The 22,696-nt window shown below is 34.7% G+C and overlaps 1 protein-coding gene across 1 annotated transcript in view; it reads left to right on the top strand.

The window, feature by feature from the left end:
• The window catches only part of DMXL1 (Dmx like 1), a 146,961-nt gene that overhangs the window by 39,250 nt on the left and 85,015 nt on the right, over positions 1-22,696 (top strand). The window contains 11 exon segments of the mRNA XM_020979016.2: positions 1,905-2,094; positions 2,874-3,042; positions 5,563-5,775; positions 8,966-9,219; positions 9,352-10,036; positions 10,134-10,255; positions 11,309-11,398; positions 11,487-11,589; positions 17,345-17,464; positions 17,772-17,990; positions 19,549-21,240. Of these exon segments, the coding sequence (XP_020834675.1) occupies positions 1,905-2,094; positions 2,874-3,042; positions 5,563-5,775; positions 8,966-9,219; positions 9,352-10,036; positions 10,134-10,255; positions 11,309-11,398; positions 11,487-11,589; positions 17,345-17,464; positions 17,772-17,990; positions 19,549-21,240 (3,857 nt within the window).

Below are 22,696 nucleotides of genomic sequence, written 5' to 3'. Positions count from 1 at the left end.
CATTTGAGAACTGCCTGTTCATATCCTTTGACCACTTATCAAATTTGACTTAATTCTCTGTATGTTTTTAAAATGAGGCCCTTATCAGAAATACTGGTTGTAAAAATTCTTTCCTAATTTTCCTCTTTTCCTTCTAATCTTGGTTGCATTAGCTTTGTTTGTGCAAAAACTTTTCAATTTAATGTAATCAAAATTATCTATTTTGTATTTCACAATATTCTCTGTCTCCTGTTAGATCATGAATTCTTCTGTTCTCCATAAATCTGATAGGTAAACTCTTCCTTGCTCTCCCAGTTTGCTTATAGTATCAGCCTTTATATCTAAATCATGAATACATTTTGACTTTATTTTGGTATAGGGTGTGAGATTTTGATTTATGCCTAGTTTCTGCCATGCTCTTTTCCAGTTTTCCTAACAGTTTTTGTCAAATAGTGAGTTCTTATCCCAGAAGCTGGGGTCCTTGGGTTTATCAAATAGTAGATTACTATAGTCATTGACTACTGTGTCTTGCATACCTAACCTATTCCACTGATCCATCACTCTATTTCTTAGCCAGTACCCAGCAATTTTGATGATTGCTGCTTTATAATACAATTTAAGATCTGGAACAGGTAGGCAACCTTCCCCTGCATTTCTTTTCATTAGTTCCCTTCATATTCTTTACTTTTTGTTATTCCAAATTAATCTTGGATTATTTTTTCTAGCTCTATAAAATAATTTTTTGATAGTTTAATTTGTATGGCACTGAAAAAAGTAAATTAGCTTAGGTAGAATTGTCATTTTTATTATATTAGCTCAGCCTACCCATGAGTAACTGATGTTTTCCTAATTATTTAGATCTGAGTTTGTGTGAGAAGTGTTTTGTAATTGTGTTCATATAGTTCCTGGGTTTGTTTTGGTAGGTAGACTCCTAAATATTTTATAATGTCTACAGTAAATTTAAATGCAGTTTCTCTTTCTATCACTTGCTGTTAGGCATTGTTGGTAATATATAGAAATGCTGATGATTTATGTGGGTTTATTTTATAGCCTGCAACTTTGCTAAAGTTGTATATTATTTCAAGTAGTTTTTTACTTGATTCCCTGGGATTCTTTAAGCATATCATCATATCATCTCCAAAGAATGATAGCTTTGTTTCCTCTTTGTCTATTCTAATACCTTCAGTTTATTTTTCTTCTCTTATTGCTGAAGCTAACGTTTCCACTATGATATTGAACAACAATGCATTATCACCACTGTTATTCAGTAATGTTAGCCTTAGCAATAAAAGAAGAAAAAGGTTTTTTTTAAGAAAACATTCTAATGGATTTCCATAGATTTCACAAGACTATCAAGAGTGCGTGCCAAAACAATGGTTTTTAAAAAAAAAACTGGAGGCAGCTAGGTGGTGCAGTGGTTAGAACACTGGCCCTGAATTCAGATGTGGACTCAGACGCATAACACTTACTAGCTGTGTGACCCTGGGAAAGTCACTTAACCCCATTGCCTAGCCAAAAAAAAAAAAAACCCCAACAGCATCAACCCTGTGTTTAGAGGATGTTGTATATTTCTGTTTGAGCCATTTTCATATGAGACTGAGTTTCATTCAAGACAACACCAGCAATTGTGTCATGTTACCTCAAATCATGGAACAGTTTTGGAAATCAAAGTAGTTACTGAATTAAGAATATAGAGAGAAGTAACTTGGTGTGGCAAGTGGTGTTACATTGAAGTAGAGGTTTCTTATATAATCAAGACTGTATAGTTGCCCTTTTGAACACATTAAATATTTATGTTTACATACTATAAACTTTTCTTCATTAATACTTTAAAAATTAAATGTCTAGGTAATACTAAATAATTTCCATGATTGCCATATTAATTTTCTGAACTGGATTATTCTCAATATTGTTTTCTTCCACAGGGCTTCTGTATGTAATGTATTGTTGACTTGCTGCAAAGATAATGTGTGCCGCCTATGGGTAGAGACTTTTTTACCAAATGATAGTCTCTTATATGAAGGAAACTACAGCCATTGGACTGATCCAGTTAATTTAACAAATAACTTCAAGAGGAATGCTTCCAGTAAGGAAAGAGTTCAAAATGCTTTAGAAGTGAGTGCTATAGTTTGTATGTCTCATTTTACTACAAGCTTTGGGAGTGATTTTTAAAACACAACTTTTAAACCATAGAATCAAGATTTGAAAGGAATAATAGAGACCACCCAGCTTGAAATTCTTTCTTTTATAGATGATTGAGTTATATGACCTTACTCTTAAGTTCAGTTATATTTAACTTACATAAGTTTAAAAAAACCAAGACTCGGGGAAGCTAGGTGGTACAGTGGATAGAGCACTGGCCCTGGAGTCAGGAGGACCTGAGTTCAAATCTGGTCTCAGACACATAACACTCATTAGCTGTGTGACTCTCGACAAGTCACTTAACCCCAATTGCCTCACCAAAAAACAAAACAAAACAAAACAAAAAACAGCAAACCCCAATACTCAGGAAAAGAAAATGTTGCTACAAAATTTTTGAAGCATTTACATTTTTCCAATGTAGAAAGTAACTGATTTTTAAAAATTTACCAGATGACTAAAAAAACATGAACAAGCCCTATTGATTTGAAGAAAATAAGTGCAGTCTGAGCAAGAGAACTGAGGTTGCCATAAAGCTTCTCTTTTTAGCTTTTTTTTAACCTAAAACTTGTGAAGTTATGAATAAATTAGAGAAATAGTGTTGGAGTTAATATGTCTGATCACTTGAGGAGAGAAGGCTCCTGAGCATTATTAGTCAGTTGTCAATGTATTTGTAGCTCATAAAACAAACATATTAAGAATACATGTAGTTTATGAGAATAAGGGCACTCTAAAAAACAATTTTATCCACATAGGTAAACCTGAGGCATTTTCGTAGAGGACGAAGAAGATCACTTGCACTTGTAGCACATACTGGCTACCTGCCACATCAGCAGAATCCTCATCAGGTCCATAGGAATACCCCTCTGCAAGCCAATGCACTTTGCCACTTTCATATTGCAGCTAGCATCAACCCAGCCACAGGTAATAACCCTGGCTCCCCAAAAAAGCTTTAGTGTAAAGTAGTATCATGGGACTCTTTTTAGTACTAAATCCATTGCATGTCATACTTTTGCATTCTATCGGTAACAAAATGTGGAATGTGGGTACCAAGTAGAGTATATACACTAAGTGTTGGGTATGGGATAAGGCTGATTAATCAGCAAAAGAGATAATGAAGCAGTGGTCAGACAGATAGTAGGAAAATCAAGAGAGAACAGTGTCACAGAAAGGAAATAACATGTGGACAGAGAGGGTAGTAGACAGTGTCAGATGCTGTGCAGAGGTCAAGAAGTATGAGTATTGAATGACAGTCATCATTTGGCAGTTAAAGATTATTGGTAACTTTGGAGAGGGCAGTTTTAGATTGCCACTTGTTGCTGTTGGACCTTATGTCCAAAACCATATTGCAAGTGATTGAGAAGTGACAGAAGAGGAAGTAGAATTAATGAGTGTACGCAACTTTTTCCAAGGTTTTGCTTAGAATTAAGTAATGTTAATATCATGTGAATTTTTTTTTTAAGGTGGAGGGAATAGCTCTCCTATGAGCCATCTTTCCATTTAACCATAATGTCTTCTGTCTTATGGTTTCCTTCATAGTGAGAAGGTTAATACGATTCAGTTTCTCCATTAGTGTGTCCATTAATTATTGACAAGAAGGTCACATTTAGGTACCAGTAGCTAAGTTAATGTGAATCTCAGATTCTTTATTACCATTTCCACCATTCTGCCATGGGTATTGCACCAGCAGAACATGACCACAGATTTGCCCTGATGAAATAATTCATAACTATGTGGTTAGTTTACTGGTGGTGAAACTTTTGATGATTTAGTGAGGCTGTTCCTCAGAAAGTAGGCATATTAGAAGTTATTGAAAGCAACCCCTTCATTTTATAGATGAAGAAACTGAAGCTCAGAGGTGTAAGTGGTGCAGTTGAGACTTGAACCAAGTCTTCTGAGTTCAAATGTCCCATTCTTTCTGCTGTGCCACATGGTAGAAGCATCCAGAATCTGTGTTCTCCTACCAGAATTTTTAAGAACCCAGGGGTGTCCTGTATACCAAGATGCGATAGTAGAATAAAACTTTGTGGAAGAATCAGCTCTCTTTTGATAAAAAAATAAACAGAAAGCAGTCATGTCTTTAAATAAGTTCTAGAATTATCACTAAATGAATTAAGAGAAGGTGTTTTTAAAATTCATATTTTATTAATGATTTTACTTTCAGAATATTAAATTCAAATATAGAAATGCTTTAGGGATTTTGGCATTCCAAGCCAGTTTTGAAACATAAATTGTCAATATTGGCTCTCCAGTAATCAGATACATTTTTATTTGATGTATCTTCTCCAGGGCTTCTTTTAAAAATAATTGTTGATAATCTTTAGTTTTTACATCATTTACATTTTTTAATATATCCTTTCCCCATCCTTGCAGCAAAAAAGAAAGAAAAAACACATCAGCAAAAAAAAAAAATCACCTGTGGCTGTCGGCATGTACAGTATTTCATGCCCACATTCCATCTGTCTAGCAAAGGATAGGAGGTGTATTTTCTCTTTTCTTCTTCTAGGACAAGCTTGATCATCATAATTACATGTTCGATTTTGTTTTGTTGTTGTTCTTTGTGTTTACTTATAGTCATTGAGAATATTGCTTTCCTTGTTCTTCATTTTGTGTAGTTCATATAAGTTTAACAGGTTATGTTTATCTAAAATCTTCAAATTCAGCATTCATACACCATCTATTTTAGTCAGTCCTACTCAGTTGATGGGCAGCTGCTTTGCTGCCATTGAAAAGGCTGCTATAAATATTTTGGTGTGGAAGGGAACTTCCTTTCTATTTTTAACATCTTTGGGATATGTATATGTCTAGCAGTGGGAGCTCTGGGAATAACAGTTGTGGATATTTTAGTTACTTTTCTTGCATAATTCCAGATTACTTTATAGTATGGTTAGATCATTTCTGTGCTGCAAATAGAGTGTGCCTATACTCCTCTTGCCCCTCCAAAATTAACTTTTGGAGGAAAAATGTTTGATTGCCCTCACGTAAATCATTGCCTACTAACTCAAATCCCTTTGAGGTTGTGACATTATAATTTTGCATAAGAGGGATAATGTTTGCCTTGTATAATTCATGTAATTTCTTGAATTCTTGTTTGAGAATATGTAAATATACTCTTTAATCAAAACAATTCAGTCCTAACAAATATTAATATAGGGTTATTAAATGTGTCACATCTTTCAGATGACTTGACTAAAAATAAAATATATCATAAATTAGGCAAGGTAAAGTTGGCCACATGATTTTAATTTTTCTGTTATAGACATTAAAATGACCTCTTATCTAATTACTTATAGAGAGAACATGTAGAATGGCTTGTGTGTAGGTTACATTTATTTTAAACCTTTCATGATTCTTTATATGACAACCAATAACAAAAATATGAAGCTTAATTGTTTCATGTGATTAGGTAGCAAGTAATTAATTTTTGCCATTTTTGCTTTGTAGACATTCCTTTACTTCCTTCTATTACATCTCTCAGTCTTGGTGAAAATGAAGAGAAGAGTGGGCCTTTTGTTGTACACTGGCTTAACAATAAAGAATTGCATTTTACTTTATCAATGGAGGTCTTTTTACAGCAGCTTCGAAAGAGTTTTGAACAGCCACCTTCAGAAACCAGCATGGAAGAATCTAATCAGGTGGATGGAAAATCTGATGAAGGTAATGGCTTAAGAAAAATAAGGAATATGTAAAATAATTTGATTCAATCAAATTGCTCTTCAGTACACATATGCATTTTTATATCTTAAAGATAAGTAATCATATATTTGAATGCTTAATATGTCAAGGTACTGTATGTGGTATTATATGGAATACAAAGAATTATAAGAAAGATCTTGCCCTCAAGAAAATATAAACTAGAATTTTCATTTGTATGACCAAACTTTTCCTACCTCCCATGCTTCCCGTCCCCTGCAATCAGTTTCTTCCACTGTTGTTATAACCCCTTGTAATCTACTTTAAGGGCCAGTCACTGGCCTTGAACAACTTTATCCAAGATTAATCAGCATGTACTTGGCTTCTTTCATTCCTCATCCTTCTTTTTGCCCTCTCTTTAAGTTTGAGTACTGTTAACCTCCTCCTGTATCCTAGTTCCATACTAGTTCCTCTTTTTGCTCCTGTGTCACTATTTCCAGCATCTCTGGTCAGACCACTCATTTTCAATCTCTTTTGATGGTTTACCAATTCTTTCCCACAGCTGTGGAGGTTCCCCAAAGTTTTGTCCCAGAATCTCTTTTCTTTCTCTGCATCCTTTCTTGGTGATCTCCACTTCCATGGATTCAGCTACCTCTGGTGCAGATGATTCTCATTTTTTTATTTTATATATCTAGCCCTAATCGCTCTTGATTAGTTTCACATCTGCTACTATTCTCACATCACTGCTATTCATCTCTGCTTAGATATCCAGTCTTCTTCTCAATCAGCATGTCCAAACAGAACCCATTATCTTTCCCATTAAGGTATATACCCTTTCTCCAAACTTAGCCTTTTCTCTTGAGGATATCACTGTACTTACAGTCAATCTTGAAATCCTCTTTGACTTTTACCTCTACCTCAGCTCCCCATATCAGTTTCCAGGTCTTGTTGATTCTACCTCATAATTAATCACATTCATCCCCTTCTCTTCACTCACTTGGCCACTCCCCTAAATCAGACCCTCCTTATCTCTTGCCTATACTTTAGAAATTGCCTTCTAATTGGTCTCCCTGCTTCCATTCTTTTTACGTTCCAATCCATCTTCCATTCAGCTGCCAGATCTTCTTTAGCCTAAGTTTGATCATGTAACTGCAATCAATCAGCATTTATCAGGTGCTTCCTGTGTGTCAGGCGGTAGAGATAAAAATAAAAAGAATGAAACAATTCCTACTCTCAAGCAGCTTGTGTTCTAAGGGAGGAGACAATAAGCATATACATATGTGAATACAGAATAAATATAAAGATAATTAACATGAACAAATATAAGGTAGGGAGGTCACTAGCAATTGCAGTGGGATGGATCAAGAAAAGCTTCTTTTGGAAGCTGGTTCTTGAGCTGAATCTTGAAGGAAGAGGGAGTTCTCTGAGGTAGAAGTGAGAAGGGAATATAATCCAGACAAAGAAGAAAGCTGGTACAATGGCATGGAGTCAAAAGAATACTCTGAATGAGGAACAGAGACAAAGTCAGTTTGTCCAGATCACACAGTGCAGGAGGAGGAGGAAGAGTATACCTGGAAAGGTAGGTTAGGTTCAGGTTGTGAAGGGCTTTAAAAACTAAACAGGAGTTTTCATTTGATTCTAGAGTTTATTGAGTAGAAGAATATAAGAAGGGGAAGTAAGACAAATCACTTTGGCCCTGCTGTGTATAATCAGCTGGTTTCAAGAGGGATTTGAAGCAGGGAGACCAATTAGATGGCTCTTGCAATAATCCAGATAAGGGTAATGAGGCCTCATCTAAATTAAGTTTGTGACTGAGTAGAGAGATGGTGTGATGGTAGAAACAGCAAGATTTGGTCACTGGTTAGATATGTGGATTGAGGGGTACACAGCTGGGGCATGATGTTCGTGGAGTTGAAACTAAGCAGAGATGCTGAAAGAAAATGAGGTTACCTGGAAAGTTCTGAACTCTCTCTAAAGGAAGGCTGTGGGAGGAGTTTATGTCTCTGCTGTCCAGTCAGAGGAGAGAGGCAGCTGAGGGGTCCATGGAGTGAGTCTTCGTGGTGACGAGATTTCGTATGATGAGCTTATCTTAGGCATTCCAGATGTTCCATGAGATATAGCACAGCCCCTGTTGGAAAATGAATTAGAATGAAACATCTGTTATCTCCTTTCACCTCTGCTTCTTAGAATCTTTAGCTTTCTTCAAGGATCAGCTCATGTGCTGCCTCCTACATGAAATCTTTAACGAATCCTTCCTGTTGTTAGTGTTGTCACTTGGCAAATCATCTTGTATTACCTGTTTACAAATTATATCCTCCAGTAGAGTGTAGACTACTTGAGGACAAACATTATTTTTCTTACATCGTTAGCACCTAGCACAGTGCCTTGTGACACTTTATAAAGTATTTCTTGACTTGAATTGTATTAAATTTTTTTAATAAAAAGCAATTTTAAAGTTGTCTGTGTGTTGTGGCAAAATCAGAAACTGGTACATCTAGCTTAATACAGATTTGTTTTTAAAAGTAGTCTTCAGTGCAGTATATTTAGATCTATTTAGAAATGCCCTAGACATTAATAAAAAACTTATTTTAAAAACTGCCCTTAACTGCTTGCTTAGATTCAGGAAAATCTTAACAAGGCACACCTATAACATTGAACTGGAAACTTTTCTTAAAATCTTGCTATACTGAGATAAATACATTGATTTTGAATTTTAAAAATTATGTTTTCTGGTGCAAAGAGTAGATGAAATATTTGTTGTAATTGGAGGACATAAGCACTAACTTAACATTTAGTCAGTAAAGTAGCAAGATTTCAGTTGTTACTCCCTTTTGGTGAATCTTTATAGAACAACTGAAATGAGATTAAGCATTGAATCACTTTCCTGATTGTCCTGATGTCTGAAAAGGCTGTCAGTTTCATGTTGATATCCTTTCTTGGAAGGCTGAGTTTGTATTAGGACTAGTGTTTACAAGTATTATTTTAGAAACTGATTAACTCTAAAATAATAAAATTATTAAAACAAAGCTTTAAAATATTTTACAGAGATGGCCTAGAGTGCTGTACATATCCCTAAAATAAAAATTTACTTTTTTCATTTTTTGTTTATGAAACCTAGATACTGATTTAAACTTTCTTGCCTTTCTAGTAATTCTTGTGAAATTTGTTACTTAATTGCATTTACTTAAATCATCAACACTTTTTTTCCTACTAGAAACAGATGATGGTGTTGATGATCTGAAAGCAATTCCTGAAAAAAGAGAGTTGAGTAGTGAAAAAAATATACTCAGTTCAGGCTGTGTACCCTTGCCATCCGCTATTATTGATCATCAGATTGAAGTGCTTCTGTCTGAATGGAGTAAAAATGCAGACATGCTTTTCAGTATTCATCCAGTGGATGGTTCTTTGCTGATTTGGCACGTGGATTGGCTGGATGAATACCAGCCTGGTATGTTTCGCCAGGTGCAGGTACTGTTATTATCTCAACTGGTATCCTACTTTGTTTAATATTTAATATTTTATTTTTAATTCTGCTTTTTATATCATCACACAATCAATGCATCGTAATGCATATATATGTGTATTTTTTTTTTAATCTAGGTATCATTTGTTTCCAGAATTCCAGTAGCTTTCCCTACGGGTGATGCAAATTCTCTCTGCAGAAGCATAGTGATGTATGCTTGTACCAAGAATGTTGACTTGGCTATTCAGCAAGGCAAACAAAAACCCTCCGGCCTCACACGTTCCACATCAATGCTCATCTCTTCTGGTCATAGTAAATCAACTAATAGTTTAAAATTAAGTATCTTCACTCCTAATGTCATGATGATTTCAAAGCATGCAGATGGATCCTTGAATCAGTGGTTAGTCAGCTTTGCAGAAGAATCTGCCTTTTCTACAGTGCTCAGTATTTCCCATAAATCTAGATATTGTGGTCATCGCTTTCATCTTAATGACTTAGCTTGCCATTCAGTATTACCATTGCTACTAACAACATCCCATCATAATGCATTAAGGACACCAGACATTGACAATCTGAAACAGCCTTATGATACTTTAAACTCTGAGGAAATTTCATTAGGAGAGCGTAGTAGAAGTACTGTAGATGTAACGTTCCAGGATCCAAATGCAGTTTATAGTGAACTTATTCTTTGGAGGGTTGATCCAGTTGGGCCATTGTCTTTTTCTGGAGGTGTTTCAGAACTTGCAAGGATTAATTCTCTTCATGTTTCGGCCTTTTCCAATGTGGCATGGCTACCTACCCTCATACCTAGTTACTGTCTAGGTAAGCATCATATTGTTTTCTTTTTTATTCAAGATAATAAAGAATCTAAACACTATCTTTAAATTGCTAAATTTAACATTTTCATCAATCTTTTTAGGTGCTTATTGCAACTCTCCTAGTGCTTGCTTTGTGGCAAGTGATGGACAGTATTTGAGATTGTATGAAGCTGTCACTGATGCCAAAAAACTTCTATATGAGCTATCCAACCCTGAAATTTCTGTAAGTGAAATGATTATATGTAAATCTTACAAAACCTATGTGATTTTTAATCTGAAATTATTAGATGCACAAATTAAAATAATAGGGATAATATATTTATTTCTATGTAATGAATGCCTGGAACATAGAAGAAACAATAAATTTTGTTGATTGATAAAGCAAGTGAAATGTTAATATTTAAGTTTTATAAACCTGTTTGAATTTTTTATCTCATTATACATACAAATTTAAATGATTAGATATAACATGCTTATTTTCAGGCTTTTTTGATCCAGATGTTATTTTACGCAACCTGGAAATTCCTTTATACTTGTTTTATATATATCCTGTATTTACTTATCTAGGAACATGTTTCCCCTAATGCCTGATGCATGTAGGTGCTTAATAGATGTTTGTTAATTCATTAAGTAGCTATCAAGTATATTCTTTTAAGATAGTATTCATAGAATCTACCATAAAAATACTTGGCTCTTCATAAATTAAAACTCTTATTATCTGTCTTTTTTATTACCTTCTTTTTCATTTGTATATCACTTTTAAAGTAACCATTATGTTTTCATTGCATCTGGGATTTTATCATTGTAGGTAGCTCTCAATGAGGACACTTCTTTTTATTGATACTGACCAGCAATTTGTCTGCATCTTGTAGTCTTAGAGTTGCTTCTGAGATAGTGATAAGTTAAGTGACTTGTCCGGTTTCATATATCCAGTATATGTTAGAAGTAGGATTTGAACCCAAGTCTTGCTGACTGAGTTCTGTACTACACTTGGCTACCTTTAACACAGTGATAATAAAAAAATAATTTTCCCTCAAAACAACTAATAATTATCCTTAATTATTTGATTCTGATTTATGTTGTAGTGCTTTTGAAATCTCCAGCAAGGTGCGTAGACTAGAATCTTAGAAGAGACCTTATGATTAGTTAACTTCTTACAAAACTAAGGAAAATTGGATTTTTTTTCTCCCATTAACAGATTATTTTTGCAAATGTTGATAATTTTAATAAACCTCATAATTAAGTTAAGAAAATATCTTTATTTCTTTTAAAACAGAAATATGTTGGCGAAGTGTTTAACATTGTAAGTCAGCAATCAACAGCAAGACCAGGATGCATTATCGAGTTAGATCCCATTACTGAACTTGTAAGTGTACTATTTATTCTAACTATAGACAATTTAGGTAAATCACTTACTTGGCAATTTATATTGTTTTTTATTTATTCACATCCAGCATGGCAGAAAAACACAGCTACTTCATGTTTTTCAAGAAGACTTCATTTTGAATAGCCTGGAGAAGAAAAGTCTGGGAAAGGGCAACATTTTATCTGATTCTGGTAAAGAAAATATTTCATAAGTAAAAGTATAAAGATATTTAAATTATCCTTTAAATCCATTTGAGGCTAACATGCGTGTACGTGTGTGTGCGCATGCACGCGCATGCATATGTGTGTGTGTTCACAGCAGTGCATACACATGTGGATACTTGGCTTTGTGCAGGTGAACATTTTTGTCAATGACTCATGAAAGCAAAGATGCCACACTTACAAATTTGCAAATAACATGAAAATGGGGAGGAATAACAGCTAATACAATTGATGATAAGTCAAGAGGCAAAAAGTGAATGGCAGACCAAATCTAATAAAGATACATCTTAATAGAGTTTAATGTAAATTTAATATGAAATCCTTTCCTTGGATTCAAGGAATCACTTACTTAGGGAAGGTGTTAGGAAAGGAAAGAAGACAGTAGTTCATGTGGAAAAGATTTAAGAGTTTTATTTGTCTGCAGTCTTTATATGAATGAAGAGTGTGTTATGGTAACCAAAACCACTATTTTAGACTACCTTGAGAGAGATCTACACTTGCCAGATGGAGGAAAATGATAGTTCTCTTGTACCATGCTTGGATTAGTGGATCAGTCTACATCTGGAGTATTCCGTTGAGTTAGGAGTTCTTAGATTAGGAAGGACATTGCTCAGAGAATGAAAACCAGGATGATGATGAGGGGATGGTGCACATAGAGATGGAAAGAACCAGAAATCTGTTTAGCTTGAAGAGATAGAGACCTAGACACAACATGATGCAGCTTTTTTTTTTCAAGTTTTTCATGAGATATCATAGGAAAGACAGGGATTAGATTTGTTTGACTTAATCCCAAGTCCCATAAAGGACCAAATAACTGTGAGTGGAAGTTATGGAAAGGCAAATTTAGGCTTGATATAATGAAATGTAATCAAGTATCACAGGAACTAAAGAATCTGTTATTTCTGAAATGTTCTTTTAGGAAACATATTTAGTGCTACTTCTTTATCGTTAAAAGTCATTTAAATACCTATTTATATGGAATATTATGTAGACCAATTAGGTAATACAAAATTTGACCTTTTTCCATCTGTAATATGGGGGTTTTCCTCCAGAGGTTTAACCAGTATAAATTAATTACTTCAACAAGGAGATCACAAGAGTTCCAAAAGCATTTTAGCCAACATTTGACTTACTTGACAAATGAAGAATGATGATAGCTGTGGATGGCAAAGGCAGAGTCTGAATCAGTATTCATTTATTAAGTGCCTTCTATCTGCCAGGCACTGTGGTAAGCCCTGGTGATACAAAGAAACACATAAGATAGTCCCTGCCTTCAAGGAGTTCTAATGGAGACAGTCAACATATAAAAAGAAGCTGAAAAGCTGGGGGAGATGGGGTAGGAAGAAGAGGGAGGGAGGTTATCTAGGAGAGGGATATGATGAAGTCCTGTAGCTGGGATAGAAATGATTTGAGGAGGTGAGAGTTTCAGAGTTGATTTCATCTTACAGAATGGTGATCTGGCAATCATGAAGTCCAGGAAATCAGCTGTATTAAAAATGATGAGGTGAATTCCCTGAGAGCCCTCCTTAAATAGTGGTCCTCTCTGGTCAGAGGGTGGGGTGGGGCTACCAAAGGGAATAAGGAGTGCTGAAGTAAATTTCTGGAGATCACAAAGTCCAAGAAAGCAGCTGGGGATGGGGAGAATGATGACAACATTGGGTTAGAATGTAAACTCTTCTGTAAAATCTTAGAAAGAAGGATAATGCAGAAACATGAACATCATCTCATAAGGCAAGAAGTAGTAGAGAAACGAGACTGAAGAAAGTTTAGCACTATATCCAACTACACAAAGTCATCTCGTGGGCATTTGATGATGAAAATGAAAATACTATAAATAGAAGAAAAATGGAAAAGGTTTTTTTTTCAAATAGCCAACTATTTTTATTTATCAAGAATAGTGGAACCACCATGTTTGGATTTGAACATCACAGTAGGTGAGGTGCCTTATTGAAGAGTCCTATGACACTGAAGGGAATAAAGATGGCAACTTATGTGTGTGTGGGTGTACATGTGTAAATATATATATGTACACATATACAGTACACACATACACATATCCTTGTCTATCTCTCTGTAAAATAGATCCATGCTGAAAGTAGTATATTTGTGAAGACATTGAAGGACTAATATACAAGGAATCTGAAGGAGAGAAGGATGCCAAAGGTGTGGGGGAAAAAATCTCAGACGTAATTAACACTGAACGAGTTTTATAATTTCACTAACTGCTGGCTAATATGTTTGTCTATTTTCTTTTCTACACAAAATCTTAACATTCTATCTAACTTCTCCCTCACCCATTGAGAAGGCAAATAGTAGGATGTCTATTGTACATGTGAAGCCATATAAAACATTTCCATATTAGCCATGTTGCAAAAAAACTTTTTTTTAAAAAGGAAAACGAAGTGAAAAAAAATATGCTTCATTTTGCACTCAGTTTATCAAATCTCTCTCTCAGCACAGATAGCGTTTTTCATCATGAATCCTTTGGAATTGTTGTAGATCATTGTAATTATCAGTTTAGCTAAATCATTCACAGTAGATAACCATTAAAATATTGTTACTGTCTTTACAAAATCTTTATAGTTATCCCTTCCACATCACAAGGGTAAGTGGTTCAGCATCCTGTGATCTGGAAAATCAGTGTAAGATTTTTTACAGAGAAGTAGTATTTTGGATTCATGGATTTCCTTCTCTTTTTTCTTGATATTATATAATACTATACATATATTTTATGTATTTCTGAGTTTTTAAACCTTTTCTGTGTTGTGTGCTGGGTTTTGTGTGTCATCTGCAGCTTCTGTAAAACTCCCAAAAAATTCCTATTTAATTTCTTACGTCAACTCATTTTTACATCGAAACCCAATGGGGAAAGTCATGATGGAGAAGGATAACTGTATGTAAGTCACAGCCATCCTTGATAATAGTATTGGTAGGAAACAAGCAGGCTTCAAAATTAATTGAAAGATGTGGAGAATATAAAATTCCATCATGCTTACTGTTTATTAACCCCACAAAAAAACTGATTTGGTAGAACAAAATGCTGCTACATAAGTCTTTTATAGCAAGGTGTCTCCCACCCTTACATTGAAATCGTTTAAGATTCCTTGGAAGATAGAACAATGAAAATTAGCCTGTTCCATGACCCTCTTACAGTAAACATCATTATGCTTGCCAAAAGTATTCAGACCATAATGGCAGATCCAGGACAGAGTCCAGGTTAAGGAAGGATTCCCTGTGAAATGGAACATTTTCCAGATGCCCATTTTGCATGTGTCATGGTAGTGATTGCATCAAGACCCAGAACATTGCGGAGACTCTTGAAAAAGATCTGTAATCACTCAAAAGGAGTTGGCATGTCTCTCCACAAAAGAAAGATCCAAGTGAATGAAGACTCTCTTCCATAGATTTCAACATGCATTTGGATGGACACAGTGTGCATATCTGGGATGCAAGCAGACGGTAAGCTAATTCCAGAATTGAAGGAGCAAAGAGGGCTGGATTTCTTACAGAAAATTACAAGTTCTTTTACTGATTCCAGGTTTCCCATGACAGTAAAGGCCCAACTCCTCAATGTAACATGACATTGTAACAGTAGTGCCTCTGAGGAACTAAAGAGTGTCAGACAGAGGGGTAGTGGAGGAGTGCATGGTGAATCTGAGCTGGCACCAACATACAAGCAAAGAGATACTCTGGTGAAAGATAGATGTATATGACAGGAATTGAAGATGGGCTGGCAAGAACGAGGGTTCACAAGTGCACATCCAGAACATCACATCGGTACCCTTCTGATGTGGGGGGAAGCAAGGAAAGACTCTAGTGCGTTGAGCGGACCTCAAATTGAACTTTTGCAGAGAAGATGGATAACAGTTGCACAGGATCTGCAAGATGGCTGAGGTGCAATCTATCAATGAAGGGAAATCCCAATTGATGAGATTACAGATTCAGTTCAGTATTTGAGAAACTTGGGAATATGTAGATCTTCAAAATATCAGTATTGTGTATGACTAACCAAAATGCATACTACCACAAAAACATCAAAGTCTAATAATTTAGTCTTTATCTTAATATTTATGCAACTTAAAGTCTGTATTATCTAAATTTTCCTATATACTGTTCCTTGCAAGTAGGTTTGTTGTTGGCCAGGTTCACAGTTGGTAGGAGATTCAGAAACTAAGATCAAAAGGTTTCAAAAGCTGCAAACCTCTCTGAGTTTCCCTTGTTGCTAGTACCTCCCTGTTCTCCAAGTTACTTTGTTTTTAGTTATCTGTCTATAAGTTGCTTTCCTTTTATAGAATATAAGCTTTTTTATTTTTTAAGGGCAGCAACTTTTTTTTTTTAACTTTGTATCTCTAGTACCTAACCTAGTGCCTGCCATATAGTGGCAACATTTATTTTTTTAAAAATTAGTCAATCAATCTGGATAAAGACTTAACAACATATTATTAGGAGTCTTTCTTGACACTGAGAAGGTATTTTCATGAGGAAGATTGGTCTAGATACTTATTTTCATGTGTTTAAGGAAAGAGGTTGTGACAGACGATTACTTGAGTATAATCATTTCTTCTAGTTTGGTATTAAAGAGGAGCAGAGAAAGCTAAGTTGTCCAGAAAAGTCATGGAAAGTTGTTTTAGGTTTCCTCAGGCCTTGGTGTATCTCTAAGTAAGGATGAGAAAAAACCAAGGACTAAGGAGAAATTCTAGATTCACATGACAAGAAAACGTCTACTGGAGCAATGTCCTGTAGGAGGCAAGAAGTGCTGGAATCCGTAAAACTATTTCACATATAGAGATTTAATATTTGCAAAGCATTGCTTTTACAATAACCTTGTGAGGTATGTAGGATAAGTACTACCTTGTTTCATATAAAACTGAGACTCAATAGTTTGTCACTTGTCTGTTATTATGACCTATTATTAAGGGTCTGAGGCATGATTTGAAACCAGGGCTCTAGATTCCAAGTCCAGGATATTATTATATTGCTTCTCAAGGGCATGAATGTAGGGATCAGCCTTAGTGAGGAGCAAGTGTCTTCTGTGACCAGATAGTAGAAGAGACTGAGAGATGATGCTGATTTAGTTATGAGAATTAGAGTAGTGCAGTTGAGGGAGCTCCTTAATGTAGAAATTTTGTTCTATAATTGTTTGAGATTATGGAGTGCAGCTGTGGGTGAATATGTATGAATTTACTTTTTGGTATGCATGTTCCTTGTAAACATATGTTTTGTGGTAAAGAACCTCTTCGATATTATGTAAAATGAAGCATATCTGTGTAGTTATTTTGAATTTATTACAATTTGATTTAAACCATCTAAAAATGATAGGCTGGGCTAAGTTGACTTCATGTACTCCTATCTAAAAATTTCTTACTACAGAAATTGTGGCTGTTAGCTAATTTTCTGACTTTTTGCTATGATATCTGTATGTATTAAAAATGGTTTTCATAATATCAGAAACTTATTTTCAGTTGACCTTTAAAAACTAATTCTGTTCATGAAATATAGGCATATTATAGGGATGTTAAATAATTCACCTAATTCAGATCTTGTTAGAAAGTGGAAAATTTGATAATTTTCTTATGTCCTGTCATCTTTGTTGGTAATCTTTTTTAAAGTATGTTGTATAAAAACTTGAGTTACTACTCTTAATTATTATTTTTGACTTCTATTTTTAAAGATGTATCTTTTATTTTCTAAACTTATACTAAACAAAGCCTCTTAATACCAACAGGTACCCAACCTAATGGATTTTCTGAAAAATTCTACTTAGTTGTAATAGAGAATTCTCAAGATAACCGTTCATTACTTCATATGTGGAATTTACATTTAAAATCCATTCCTGTCTCAGTAGGTAGGTAGTAATTTTTTTGAGGTAAAATAAAATTTTTGTTAATATAAAGGTAACTAGAACTGTTTTGGTTACCTTACACACACACACACACACATACACATACTTTTGCGCATACCATTCACTTTATGGTCTCAAACATTCATTTTCTTGTCCAAATTAAGTTTGTTGGGCGTTTTTTTGTTGTATTTAGAATGTGATATCAGTAGCTTAGGGGAAATTAGTTTTCTTTTTACTCACAAAATGTATTAACTTTGTTTTAAAATATTATAGAATTATGTTATACATATTTTTATACATTATCTTTCAGATGAGAAAATAGATGCAAGTGTGTCTGGTACAGTGTTGCAACAGGAAGAGTTATCTTCTTCTCCAGAAAAGATCCAATCTCCTTTTTCAAAGAAATATCAGGCTTGCAGAGCAAATCTTCAAAGTACTAGTAAATTGACTCTTTCTTCAGAAATGGTATATAGCCAAGAATTGAATTTGCCAGAAGGAGTTGAGATAATCAGTGTTAAGCCATCAGCAGGTTTGTGAATCTTAAGGAATGAAAATAATAAAAATTTGGAATCCATAAGTGTTTCACATATATAAATATTCTTCTATTGTTTTGGTATTCATATATAACCATTGTTTTTCAAGTAATTGTGAAGCAAGAACAGAAAGAATAATGATAAATAACTTGATCAGATGCTTTAAGCTCCTTGTGTAAGGTTGTTGATATAATTTGAAATATTTGTAATTTGGAAAACTTAAGATTTTTAAAGATTATGCTAAGACCCTAGCTAAATATATTCTATTGCTTTAAACTAAATCTTAGGATACTTTTTAAGAGAAAGTTTCTAAGGCACCCAGGCAATCAGCTCCTAAGCTTTGTAGAAAAAGGTCTTAAAAAAAAAACAACCCAACGTATATGTACTACAAAACAAAGCTTATTTCTTCCTTCTACTTATGAGTATATCTGTACTTCAGTGTTATACCTGTTCTCCTGCTTGCTGTCTTGCATAGAAAGTTGTCATTTCTGAATACTTATCAATTCTCTACAAGGTAATCATTTCAGTTTCCTCTTCTTTCTTGTTTTCTGGACTAAATGGAAAAAAGGAGTTACTGGGGAGCGTTTTCAAAAGCATACAAATCTTTCTTTTATTTGTAACTCCCCATACTCATTTTAGTAACTACCAAAATAAATGTTCAAATTTTTAAAAACTCATTACATATATCCATAAACTCCAAATTACTCACTATTTTAAAAAATACGTATGTTAACCTTGAAGTGGTGTGTGTGTGGAAGGGAACAAATGTACTGTTACCTTTCACTCTAAGCTTTTTTTGTGTGAGTCTTTTTATGGAGAGGGGTTGGGCAAAAGGGTGGGATTTTGTAGTAGCTTAGAAATTCTGTCTTTTCCAAAATTTGGCATGAAAAATAGGGTAAGGCTGTTGAAAATGAAATTGATAAAATTTGAGAAAGAATGGTGTACCTTTTTATTTTCTGAAGATACAGTTCCGAGGTCTGTTATTGTTTGTCCTGTGAAAAGTATATGTTATCCTTTAATTAAAATGTTACTGATAGAAGAGATTATGGTGGACAGAAACTGTAGTTTAGGAGTTATTTAAAATGCTCTAAAGGTGGCTTAAAAGAAAAAACATGAAGTTCCATAGTAAGGAGTCATTTTTTTCTTTTTTTTTTAAAAGAGCAACATAGAGAGCGTGGTCTTTTCTCTTTATTTTATCTTATCAGTTTTATTTTAAAGCAGGGCCATTAAGAAAGAGTAGGTGTATACTAAAAAATCCTTCAAGGTCTCCAGAATTATATAGTGTTATTGTGCTTTCCTTGCACCAACTGCACACCTGTGTTACTTGGAGCTTATTTTATTCTTGACATTATACAAAATATGTTTTTATATATTTTTACAGTTAATATTGAAATATTTGGTTTTTTAAATAAGCACTGATATCTAGATATACTACTTAATGTTTTAATAATACTCTTCTGAAAGGACAAAAACTAAATGTATCATATGAAAATTAATCTACTTAACTAAACAGGATGAAAACTTTACCTAAGGAATGATTTCTTTTTGTTTTAGGACATCTAAGTTCCTCTTCCATATATCCGGTATGCAGTGCACCCTATTTATTGGCAACTTCATGTTCAGATGAAAAAGTGAGATTCTGGAGATGCAGGGTAACAGCTGCAGAGACTGCCACTTCAGAAAATACTGCAAAAAGTCATCTGGAGTATATCTGGGAAGAATGGCCTTTACTCATTGAGGATGGACTTCCTAGTAGCAGTGTTGTAACTATTCCTGGAAGGCCAATAGAAGTTAGCTGTGCACACACAAATCGTTTAGCTGTAGCCTACAAGCAGACTGCATCTAATGGTAGGTCTTCTCAAGACTTTATGATGCATGTAAGTATTTTTGAATGTGAATCTACAGGAGGTTCATTTTGGATCCTTGAACAGACAATTCATTTAGAGGAATTAAGTGCAATGTTGGACTCTGGTATTAGTATTGATAGCAATTTAGTGGCCTACAATAAACAAGAGGTTTATTTATCTAGTAAAGAGAATATCATGCCATATACAAAGCATTTAGTTCACTTAGACTGGATGTCTAGAGAAGATGGTTCTCATATACTTACTGTAGGAATTGGATCAAAGCTCTTTATGTATGGACAACTGGCTGGCAACGTTCAGGAACAAACTGGTAAAGAAGGCTTGGCATTCCCACTATGGGAGAACACTAAAGTTTTGTCTCAGTCCAAGTTTGTTCTGCTTCGGTGTGTCGATTTGGTTTCTTCAGTAGAAGGATCACCACCTTTTCCTGTTTCTTTATCTTGGGTACGTGATGGTATCCTTGTGGTAGGAATGGACTGCGAGATGCATGTTTATTCCCAGTGGCAGCCACCTTCCAAACAAGAGCCTGTGATCACAGGCTCATATGATGGAAGTACTCCATCCATCGTAAGTTTAATGAAACCGAGTAGTTCATCAGGGTCTGGTTTACACCCACCAAAGAAAATATTAACTCGCTCCATGACTAGTCTTGCACAGAAAATTTGTGGAAAGAAAACTGCATTTGATCTTGATATGGACATGGAAGATTCAGGTCTTTTTGAAGCAGCTCATGCACTCTCACCAACTTTACCTCAGTATCATCCCTTGCAACTTTTAGAACTCATGGATCTTGGTAAAGTGCGTAGAGCTAAGGCCATTTTATCCCATCTCGTTAAATGCATTGCAGGAGAAGTTGTGGCTTTGAATGAAGCAGTATCCAATCATGAACGCCGACTTAGATCTCTTACTATTAGTGCAAGTGGGAGTACCACAAGAGACCCTCCAGCATTCAATAAAACTGAAAATACAGACTACACAGAAATAGATTCCGTGCCCCCTCTCCCTTTATATGCCTTACTTGCTGCGGATGATGATAGCCCTTATTCTTCATCAGAGAAATCCAGTAATTGTAGTCACTTAAACAAAACAAGTCAATTACGTGATGAAAGTTACAATGAACTTTTTCAGATATCAGAACTAACTACTGATGATATTCATATCTTTGAGACAGAAGAAGAAAATACAAAGCCCAAGGTTATTGATCTTTCTCAGTACAATCCAACTTATTTTGGTCCTGAACATGCCCAAGTTCTTTCAGGCCATTTACTTCATTCTAGCTTACCAGGACTCAACCGGATGGAACAGATGTCTTTGATGGCCTTAGCAGATACTATTGCGACTACAAGTACTGATATTGGTGAAAGCAGAGACAGAAACCAAGGTAAAAATGAGTTGTGTTTTATGTTTAAGGAATTTAGGTGGCACAGTGGATAGAGCACTGGACATTAAGTCAGGAAGGCCTGAGTTCAAATGTGACCTCAGAAACTTAATAGTTTTGTGACAACTAGTTAAGTGACTGGTCAAGTCACATAACCTCTGTCTGCTTTAGGTTCCTTTTCTATAAAATAGGGATAATACCTCAATAATTCACAAGTTTGTTGTGAAGATAAAATGAAATGATATTTGTAAAGAGCCTTGCACATCTTAACACATTATGTCCATGCTAGCTATTATCATTATTATGTACTTTATTATTAATTTTTTTTATTTAAAATTTTACAATAGCTTAAAATTTGAAAGGTGTTGACCATTTCTGAGTAGTTTTTCCCAACAAATTTTGCCATGGGAAGCATTTTGAGATTTGAAATATTTTGAAAAACTCAATATCATCCAAATGATTTGGTGTCATGAACTTTACCCCCACTCCCAGATAAAAAGGACCCCAGGGCATTTTTTGAGCAAAATAGAAGCAATTATGGTTGGCATTATATTCAGTGCTGGAAGGGACCTTATAGGCCATCCAATATATCTCTAATTTTATAGATAAGAAAGGTGAGATATAGAGAAGCATTGCCCAAAGTCACAGAGATTTAAACCTATATCCTCTCACTATAGAGTCAGTGGTCTTTCCACTGTACCAGTTTTTATCTTGGGGATGGGGTGGTTAAGGAGGGAGGAGAAGAAAACCCTGACCATATATAAAAGTGCTATGTAAATAATTTCTTATTTAATATTGTAGAGGGAATAGTATCACTGACATCAATATTTTCCTTCCAGAATCTTTGTTCTTATAGTAGAAAACAATTTGGCAAAACACTGTCTTAGAGTAAAAGTAATTGATGTAAATATATTAATTTTTAGCTCTTTGTTTTCATTTTCTCCTCAGCAAAGAGGTAGTGGCACAACAGGGAGAGCACTCTAGTCACAAAGTCAGACCTAAATCTTAGTTCTAACACATTATTTGCTATTTGATCCTGACCAAGTCACTTAATGTTTTGGTAACTTAGTTTTCTTATCTAGTACTACTCACAGAGGAGTTATGAAGACACCCTAAACAACCTCTTTATCTTATTACAATTATTTAATTTATATGATAAGCTTTAGCTCCCTCAACTCAATTCATGAGAGATAGATTCGAGTTGCACCTCCAAAATTTACTAATTATTTGATAGTGAGAAAGTAATTTTAACTTCTTCAAGCCTCAATTTCCTTCCCCTTTAGGGTAATTGTGAAGAAAGTGTTTTGTTAATGCTAAAGATGGTGTAAGATTTTAAAGTTTGTGAAGCACTTTTGTTATAACAACCCTAAGAGATAGTGGAGACATTATTATCCTCTTTTTATAAATGATAAACCTGAAGCTCAAAGAGATTTGTTATTGGCCCGTGATCATGTCCCCT

This window comes from Phascolarctos cinereus, unplaced genomic scaffold (assembly GCF_003287225.1).
Source record: "Phascolarctos cinereus isolate Bilbo 61053 unplaced genomic scaffold, phaCin_HiC Scaffold_4;HRSCAF=312, whole genome shotgun sequence".
In the NCBI taxonomy this organism is placed as follows: domain Eukaryota; kingdom Metazoa; phylum Chordata; class Mammalia; order Diprotodontia; family Phascolarctidae; genus Phascolarctos; species Phascolarctos cinereus.
Note: the sequence above shows the minus strand (reverse complement) of the source record. Positions and strands in the feature narration are given on the sequence as shown.